At 49.5% G+C, this 8,873-nt stretch overlaps 4 protein-coding genes and 1 non-coding gene across 5 annotated transcripts; 2 read left to right on the forward strand and 3 right to left on the reverse strand.

The window, feature by feature from the left end:
• The first annotated feature begins 682 nt into the window (after positions 1-682).
• ASPVEDRAFT_186743 (putative stress response RCI peptide) lies at positions 683-1,671 on the forward strand. Its single transcript, XM_040808987.1, has 2 exons — positions 683-855; positions 910-1,671. Exons 1-2 carry the CDS (start codon positions 798-800, stop codon positions 1,326-1,328), a joined length of 477 nt encoding a protein of 158 aa, XP_040664710.1. The 5' UTR covers positions 683-797; the 3' UTR covers positions 1,329-1,671.
• Positions 1,672-1,817: 146 nt separating this feature from the next.
• she9 (putative mitochondrion biogenesis protein (She9)) lies at positions 1,818-3,285 on the forward strand (the record flags this gene model as incomplete). Its single annotated transcript, XM_040806104.1, has 2 exons — positions 1,818-2,370; positions 2,435-3,285. 2 exons carry the CDS (start codon positions 1,818-1,820, stop codon positions 3,283-3,285), a joined length of 1,404 nt encoding a protein of 467 aa, XP_040664711.1.
• Positions 3,286-3,558: 273 nt separating this feature from the next.
• Positions 3,559-3,685, reverse strand: ASPVEDRAFT_t39. Its single transcript has one exon. It is a non-coding gene; the product is annotated as a tRNA-Arg (tRNA).
• Positions 3,686-4,887: 1,202 nt separating this feature from the next.
• Positions 4,888-5,695, reverse strand: ASPVEDRAFT_25791 (uncharacterized protein; the record flags this gene model as incomplete). The annotated part of the gene is made up of 3 exons (XM_040809817.1): positions 4,888-5,108; positions 5,167-5,597; positions 5,682-5,695. 3 exons carry the CDS (start codon positions 5,693-5,695, stop codon positions 4,888-4,890), a joined length of 666 nt encoding a protein of 221 aa, XP_040664712.1.
• A 535-nt stretch (positions 5,696-6,230) lies between these two features.
• On the reverse strand, positions 6,231-8,401 carry erg8 (phosphomevalonate kinase). Its single transcript, XM_040814152.1, has 3 exons — positions 8,068-8,401; positions 7,603-8,021; positions 6,231-7,557 (listed from the first exon to the last, which is right to left on the reverse strand). Exons 2-3 carry the CDS (start codon positions 7,932-7,934, stop codon positions 6,468-6,470), a joined length of 1,422 nt encoding a protein of 473 aa, XP_040664713.1. The 5' UTR covers positions 7,935-8,021; positions 8,068-8,401; the 3' UTR covers positions 6,231-6,467.
• Between the last annotated feature and the right edge of the window lie 472 nt (positions 8,402-8,873).

Consider the following 8,873-nt stretch of genomic DNA (forward strand, 5'->3'; position numbering starts at 1 on the left):
GCAATTTGGTGCTGCATTGTACTTTTAATCGGGCCATGGTCTCAAGCCGGCCGACCCTGAGAGTGCGTTTTCTGTAGAGCGTCCGAACGTGGCAATAACTCGGCACCTTGAGGAACAGATCCCACAACTCAACTGTGGAGACATCATTGCGCCTAGTACTTAATAGGAAGCTACACTAGACCGAATATAGGAGCTGTCGGCACAAGTTGAGTTGTGGGTTGAGTTGGGAGATCGGTTGCCAACGGCGTCTATAATTTATCCATGTCGACTACGGAGGAGTCTATCCGGTCTATTCCTCACGAAGTCAGTCGGGCCAGCCAGGAAAATCAGAAATGCCTTTTTCTGATCGCCGCTTTTCTCGTATCGACGGGGCTATGACGCCTGCAACCAGCACATGCCGTCATTCCTTTTTTAGGCTTCTCCCGTCCGCTCCGTCCATGTTCCTTTCAGTTTTTGCATGCTAATTCGCCTAATATTCCTCTAACTTCAAAGAGTATGTTTTCTTGTAGTAAACGCACCGTATAATCCTTCGGGTCTGAGTCTTGAGTCCTTACAATTGAATCTTGGCGTCATGTGGCATAGATATGTGGCATAATTTAACCTGGGGCTCTGTAAATCACGTGACCTGGACGAAGTGACCTCATCTGACTGTGGCTTAGTCTTGTAGCATCCCCGCCGTAGGCAGCCGTCCGTCATTCCTTTTATCACCATCTGCAACCCCAGACTCGTTGTTCAAGCCAAATCCTGCATCTTAATTCAAACCTGCACGCCCCCTGAAAACTTGCTAACCAGTAATCATGTGTGGTTCTGACCTGTTTCTTGCCATTCTGGCAGTATTCTTCCCACCTGTATCAGGTAAAGCGACTCTCTGCTCCGTGGTCAAATTGTCAGCTAACTTCATACTCGCAGTGTGGATTAAACTAGGTGTCTGCACGGCTGATTCCATCATCAACATTGCCCTCTGCTGCCTTGGATACATCCCTGGCCTCCTTCATGCCTGGTACATCATCCTCAAATACCCTGAGCCGGACTATGACGACCCATCGTACGAGTCAGTCCCCAACGGGAGAGGGGACGTCGAGAACGGACACGTAACATACTACTACGTTTCTCACCAGTCCGGCCCGTCCCCATCTCAGAGAGGTTACGGCACTCTAGCCCCGCAGCAAGCCCCAGAATCCCGGCCACAACCATCACAGTCCTCACCTAAACCTCAACAGGAACAGAGTGCGGCTGGCAGCAGCAGCCAAGGGCATGACGAGGCCCGCCCGCCCCCTACGTATGCTGAAGCTGTCAAGGGAGATAACAAAGTACAGAACCAGGATTAAGACGTCGACATGAAGAACCAAATACAGCTACACCACCTTGATACCCCCGCTACCCGAACCTAGAAACCCTTTTGAACAAACTATTAGTGATGAGCGTTGTGATGTGTTATGGATTGTTTGCGTGAATGTCATGCGTTATTGGTCTTTCCTGATGCCTTTATTGTGGCTATCGAAGCGCTTCTTGTATATTAGTACATAACTCGGTGTATATTCATTTTTATGCGATGACATAACCGTGCTGCACCACGAATACTTTGCCCACGACTAAACCCGTATTTGATTGGTACTTTAGACTTGATATCCCGGACATAAATTTAATTATCACGAGTGTATTAAAATTGATGCAACTTTTTCCCGGACATGGTCGGCACTACAGGAGCACATGTGGTTCTGCGCGGAAGAGCCGCCGACCTTTCTCCGCCGACCTTGGAACTTACCCGGTCACAACCCAACAACACTCGATGGTCCTTGCGACCGCTCACAACCACAATGCAGTCAATACCATGGCTGCTTAGACAGTCTCTACGGACGAGCATAATTACATCTCGGACGTCCTTACCAGTGCGGTCGCCAGTTTCTCCATCTCCTCTCCCTAAACCTCTTCGCTACCCCGGAAATACACGGCGAGATTTCTCCGTCTGCCTACGATGCCAATTCCGATCACAACCCGCCTTATTCTCGGACGAAATAAAAAGGTCGACGGACGGGAAGCCCGAAGAGAAGTCAAGATATGTGGAGAGTCCCATAGCTACACCGGCGACTAGTCGGGAGGGAGAGACAGATGCGGGGGTCCAGGAAACTCCGCAGGTCGCGGACACGGTACATACACAAGGACAGGAGGGGAAGGAAAAGGTTGATACCAGTCGGTCGGAGTCTGGAGGCCTTCCCTCATATCTGGAGGACCGACGGTCGCAGTTTTCGAAGCAGTTTTCCACGGTGATGGACAATTTGCAGTCGAATGTCTTCGTCGCGGGCCAGCGGCTGAACGACTTGACAGGATATTCGTCAATCGAGGCCCTCAAACGTAGTATACACGAACAAGGTCGGTTTTTAACTCTGAGTCACCATTTTTAACCCCTTAGCTCCTACTGACCACCTTTCCATAGAGGACCGACTTCGAGCCGCTCGCGTGAAGGTCCGAACTGCGAAAGAAGCCTACGCGGCTGCCATAAACCGACGTTCGACTTCGCAGCGCGAAGTCAACGAGCTACTACAACGCAAGCACGCCTGGTCCTCGGCAGACCTGGAACGGTTTACACTACTGTATCGCAATGACCATACAAACGAAGTGTCCGAGAACGAAACACAGGAAGCCCTGTCGGCGGCTGAACGCGAGTCGGAAGAGGCTGCTGCCCAACTTACGAAGAATATTCTTTCTCGCTACCACGAAGAACAAGTCTGGTCGGACAAGATTCGTCGTATGAGTACATGGGGGACCTGGGGCCTGATGGGAGTAAACGTCCTTCTTTTCCTCATCTTCCAGATCGGAGTTGAGCCCTGGCGCCGGAAGAGACTTGTCAAGGGGTTTGAGGAGAAGGTCCTGGAAGCTATCGAGAAAGAGAAAGTCCTAGCACACACCCAGCCTCTGTCCTCTGGCGAAACACCTGTTACCACTGCAGGAGCAGTGGCAGCTGCTTCGGACACCTCATCCTCTACAAGCAATCTCGCTTCGGAAGCTCCCTCTGATGTGACTGTCGGTTCAACTGTGGCAACAACAAAGCCCGAAGAACGGCCCGCGGAAAATGCAGTAACCGACACTTTCGAATCGTCCAACCCACTTCCACTAAAATTCCCACCATCTAACACCGTCGCATCATGGCATCAGTATGCACAGGATCTTCTTGGCGAACGAACCGTCACAATTGCGCATCGCGATCTCTCTATAATCGCTGCCACTAGTGCTGCGGCCGGTGCCGCTGTGATGAGTATAGTTCTTGCCTTGGCCCGCTCACGGTGAATCCAACCTGTTACATAGATCTTTGTTATATATTAGCACGCAAATTTAGACACTGTATTACTGTTTCCTTACTGTAGAATAGCAAAATAAATCAATAATTCATATGCATTGTTTGTCTATAGTCGTATCACTGGACTTATATATGGACAGCACAACTAAAGCTCCACAGCGGTCAAAGACCAATCAACCTAATCTGACCAGGAATGCATGCCCTATCCAACCCATTTGGGGATAGTACAAAAAAGGTCTCCGCACTCAAAAACTGACTGCATATAGCATGTCCTGGTTTCGATCCAGGGTCCTCCGGGTTATGAGCCCGGCTATATCATGTTAGTTATTTAATCAATCGAATATAGGGTCACGTGGTAGAAATACCGCTCTTCCCCTGAGCTAACATGCTGATTGGGCGATTTAAAAATTTTTAAACGGTCTATATATCGCATACTAATAATGAAGCGATTCGCATCCCAAAAGTGGTTAGGGCTGCAGCGTGGTCACGGGTTGGCCGTACTGCTGAGAGGGCTTTTGGCGCGTGAGGAAAGGGCGGCGGACATTTAGATTCTCCGAAGACCAGGTTCTTTCTGCTCGACACGACAATACGTAACAACAACAAAAAGCCCGGCAAGAAGTGAAGATGGTCGCGATGAACTGTTAAGTATTATTTGCGATACTAATTACCGGTTTATATAGAACTTGTCCGAAATTAAGACGCATACAGATTGCTCCAAACGATGCCCAATGTGTACCTACAATCCCCATCGCGCAGCACAAGTTGACATCCGCACTTTGCTTGGACCTCGCTGCGCTCGGCCAACCGCTTACTATAATAGAGAGAAGATACTATTCGATTTCAATAGCAGTTTTATAGGCTCTAAAGCTATTTATATTATCTTACTTCTATAGTACTATACCTCTATTATACTATCCCCTGATTATATATAGTAATAGAACCAACTTCGATATTGGTGCAACCTGCAGGGTCTTCTTCGCGCTCTTTGCGCTCTTGGAGATCAGACTTCAACCCTCGACGGCTTCAACTATCCCTGCGTTTCTCCAATTCAATTCAATTCAAGTTCAATTGACCCGTATAGTGTGCTCCAGTTATGGAGGTGCTTCGTTAATTGAAGCGAACTCGAAGACATCAACGTCGTTTTAAAATACAATAACAATCCCATACAAGTGAAAACAGCAATCATTGAAACCATTCCACTCAACTGGCTTGCCATCCTCTCGAACTAACGTCGACTTGTCCGCTCCGCCGGGATCCGGTGTTTGGATGCTGCCACCCCCAGTGAGCGCATCGAGTCAAGTACCCCAGACCGTCGTCATGGAACTTGCTATCAATAGGATCGAGCATTCCAGGAGCCTGCGCGGGGTATGTCCATCCTTCGTGTTTCAGGCGATAATGGTCACGGAGGTTCGTTGGTTCCGAGAATCTTGTCTGAGAGGATAGTTAGTCGCATTCAATTCGATTTGGGATAGGGTTGACTGACCTTCCAACAACATCCTGGGAAACGACAGAACACCTCCATTTGTAAACCACCCTCTCTGGGAACGGTGCATCCTTATCGACCCTGGGAATATTCCAGGTGTTTTGCTGGATCAACTGATAAGGGGGGAGTCGTCTAATGCTTCAAAACCTTGTTCCCGCTGGAGGGTTTTCGACTTGGAGCTGCGCTTTGCACGCTTCTTCGGAGGCTCAGCTTCTTTCGCTGCGCGAACAGTAGGGTTTTCGAGAGGCACTTCCTTCTCGTGGCGACCACGATGGTCAGCGCGTGTAAACTCCCTCCCGCAATAGCGACATCGGGCCGTGGTGCTGGTGTCTGTGGTCCACAAGTCTTTCTGAGGTTCGACAGACCTTATCACAGTCTGGAAACTCACAAAACCAGCTATTGCCGTCTACGCTGGGAACTCGGGTTCGATTCCTGGTCTCCCGACGGAGCTCCAATATATCAACCGATATATTGTTCTTCCACGCGGCAATGACTTGGATCTTACCGATATACTCCTTTGTAGCCCACGGAAGATCGAAATCGTCAACATCACCTTCATACTCGCCACTGAGCATCATAATGGCATGTTTCACAGATACCTTTCGGAATACCTGGAGCTCCTGCAACCAGATAACCATAGTTATCTGGCCCTCGTTGATGTAGGGACGGAAGCTATTAACCAGAGCTACCGAATTGGTAGAAAGTCCATCCCAATCGTTGACCGCTAGCATCACGGGACGGTTGGTTGCCCTTCCGTTGTTGAGAACAGCCTTTATCTGCCGAACAGTATCTCCATCACCCGAAAACTCCTTGTTGGGGCTTTGTTCGATTCATGTTCTTATAGGTGTAAGTAGCGGACAGTAAATAGACTGTACATGAACAGTATATAGATATAACACGTACTTTTTTCTTGTCATTGTTCTTGCTGCTATTGTTGGTGTTGCTCGGGCCATGGCCTGTATTGCTGACCCTTGTATTCAAAATGAAGATAAGATAGAGGGGAGTTAAAGAAGAAATCGGGTAGTAACACTGACCAAATCTGACGGGAACACAAGAAACCTCAAGGAAGGTGCTCTCTTGCCAAGGCACCTGCGATATCTCGCGCCGACCAATTTGGGATATCAAGCTTCCCTAGGTAGAGATGGGTGTCCCACACTCGCGCGGCAATTCCAGGTCCACCGGGCATCGACTAGAGTCGTAGAAACTATCCATGTCTTTTGTTTGTCCAACTCAACGACTATGGTCAAATACACCAGCAAAATTAATTCTGATGCTCATTTAGTCTCACCGCGCTCTATACACTTTACTCATGGGCACGACTGACTGAATTTTGTCCCTCGTGTATAGGCCTCGACTCGCAGTATCCCCGTCTTCCAGATAGCTAAGTAAATTCTAATTAGAACCTTTATTATTGGAAGCTATTATTCCATATTCAATAGGGATCATGGTCGTGCTGGATGTAGGGCTATACACTGGTAGCACTAGGTAGATATCTCTCTTACGAGCGTTCAGGCCAACTTATGAATGGCTGGCATGTTTCCATTCCTTTTGAATTATATTACTTGTTCGTTATCATGCTATTTCATGTCTAACATGCACATCATAAGTAGTCATCGCCCATGAAAACAAGGCTCCGAAGCTAGACGGCAAAGGTTGACGCTGCAAACCCATACAGGCTCAGGGCGCTATCTACAACCAAACGCGATATTGCTCCAACGATTCGTTCTCCAGACCAAGAGACCCATGGCGCACACCAAGGAGACGAACTTGGCCGACGCTTCCTCCGAAATCGTCCTCCACCTTGCTCTGCCAGTTCTCAAAAAGCTGCTTCAGTCGATCGATGACCTCTGCTTCATCTCGGATCAAAACCGCCAAAGCATCGTAGCCTCCTGCACCGGGAACGACTCCACCCACAACACCTTCAACCTCGGAAATGGCATCAAGTAACTCGGTCTGTACCTTTGGTTCAATTGGAACGTCGGATTTGGTAGTCATGCTGCGAATATGATTGCGGGACCGTTCGATCAAACTACGAACGTCATCAAAGCCTTTCTCGGGGTTCTGCGACAGCTGTTTGAATTCGAGACATAACCGTTCGTTGTTCGACTGGAGAGCGTTCCAAAGAAGGTCGGCCTCTTGCTTGTTTTGTTTTCGCCACTCCAGCACTTTTTTCACCATTGACGGAGTTTGGGAACCGCACTCGACATCACAGAGAACCATTTGCATCCCACGGGGAAGGGTCATACCAAAGTCCAGGCACTCTGTGTCCCAGGGATGTTCTGGGTCGGCGTCCTCCACAACGTTGAATAGCCTCTCGTCGAATCCAGGACGACCTGCATCACCGATGGACTCCAGAATAGAGGGCGAGAATCTGCGATAGAGGCAGGAACCGTAGACAGCAGCGGCAACGTCGAATCCAGATCCAACCTTTCCCTGGGCTGCACAATGAGCGGCCTGCGCCAGATTATGCAATTTATCACGAGCCGCGCCAATATCGTCAGGCTGCATCGTGCGGTGGATCACTAGAGCGGATACCAGAGATGTGACCAAGGCCGCAGAAGAACCAAGGCCCGTCTTATGCGCCTCGTGGAGCGGGACCCCAAAGTTCACAAATCCCCCAGTGTTACGACCCCCGGCTCTTGAAAAGGCCGTTTCGGAATAGTAGTCGTTGTCGGCGAGGATCGTAATTGATAGGGAGCCAAAGTCCTTCGAATCGGCCACGTAACTGATGTAAGTCAAGGCGTAGTTCAAGGAGGTTTCAACAAAAGGGTTGCCTCGTCTAATGTGGTTAGCCACGTCCCGGTGGTAAAGTCAAGAACCCTACCCGTTATTCTTTTGTACGACCTTAATCCCGCCGCCATTCTCACAGCGTTGGATACCGTATTCCCACACGGCATCTACGAATTGGGGCGAGCGAACCACAATCAGGTCTTCGCCATCCTTCTCAATATCAGGGTTCCCGTTTTCCGCTTTCTCGGCCTCGGAAGATTGTCCTCTTCGGTGCCCCTTTCGGAGCTGTTGCACGACAACGTGAATCCGGGCGTTGAGAGCGAACACGGTGCCTGTGTAGTTTCGATCTAGAACGAGGTACCCGCCAGTAAGCAGGACCTTGCCGGGGGAGGATACGGCGGTGGTCGCGGAGGATTTATAGGACATGATGGCGAGCTGGACAGCGTACAGTCTTGGGATGCGGGGCTGACGAACCCTAGGGATCGCTCGAAGATCTGAGGACGGAGAATATCACTAGTTTGAAAATTAGAATTCAGAAATAAAAGGCAAATCCAACTACATCGAGGGAAGTACCAAACAAGAGCGGTCGCTGTCGAGAAAGTACTATATTGGTGAACCCCGCGTAAGTTCGTGCGGCTTCGTGGGGGCGATCGCTCACGATGAGGATGAGGAACCCAAGGATTGTATAGAGAACGGGGGTTTAAAGGATTCAAGGAGATGCGTGAGGCATCACACATCAAAGTGGCCTCTACTAAACATGGAGTTCATGAATTTGGTTGTTTTGATGATCGACTGACCCATCTTGAATTGTGCCCGCCATTCTGTGGCTGGCGCTGACGAATGTGGCTAGTGTAAATTAAGTGCCCGAAAAATGGTTGAAGCCAAGATCGATTCCAGGCAACAGGGAGTAACTGTTTATCCGGAGAGAGATTACGCAGTCCACCGTACAGCTGGGGCTGAGTCTTGGACCATGGCCGAAATTAAAAGTACGAAAAATAGCCTTCTGTCAATTGACCCGAGATTATATCGTTTGCTCGCGCGATAAGAGGGAGGGGCTGCATAGTTGGAGAAGTCCGTATTTGTCGAGATGCCATTGGTTTTGATCCCTCATCAATCATCATACGATCGTGAAATCTCTGTGGAGGCCTCCGATTTTCACGGGGAAGAGTTATGCGTAAACTCGGGAAACTAGGTTACCAGTTGGTGACGTCTGCCGTCCGCCCGCGGGCGAGGTTCCGTATCCAGTCCCCAATTTGGGTGGATGCATGTGCGCTGCGGGAAGTTGAGCAAGGGGTTTACGGTCGGTGATTGCTCTTACAAGTTACAATATAAAGCTAGGTGTTGGCCTGAGTGGGATGAATGCGG

Source organism: Aspergillus versicolor, assembly GCF_001890125.1.
Source record: "Aspergillus versicolor CBS 583.65 unplaced genomic scaffold ASPVEscaffold_2, whole genome shotgun sequence".
NCBI lineage: Eukaryota > Fungi > Ascomycota > Eurotiomycetes > Eurotiales > Aspergillaceae > Aspergillus > Aspergillus versicolor.

Excerpts from the sequence above, each read along its gene's own strand:
- ASPVEDRAFT_186743 (XM_040808987.1), top strand. The coding sequence starts at position 798 with ATGTGTGGTTCTGACCTGTTTCTTGCCATTCTGGCAGTATTCTTCCCA. Across the intron at positions 856-909 it reads ATTCTTCCCACCTGTATCAG|TGTGGATTAAACTAGGTGTC; the intron begins GTAAAGCGACTC and ends TCATACTCGCAG.
- erg8 (XM_040814152.1), bottom strand. The coding sequence starts at position 7,934 with ATGTCCTATAAATCCTCCGCGACCACCGCCGTATCCTCCCCCGGCAAG. Across the intron at positions 7,558-7,602 it reads GTCGTACAAAAGAATAACGG|ACGAGGCAACCCTTTTGTTG; the intron begins GTAGGGTTCTTG and ends TAACCACATTAG.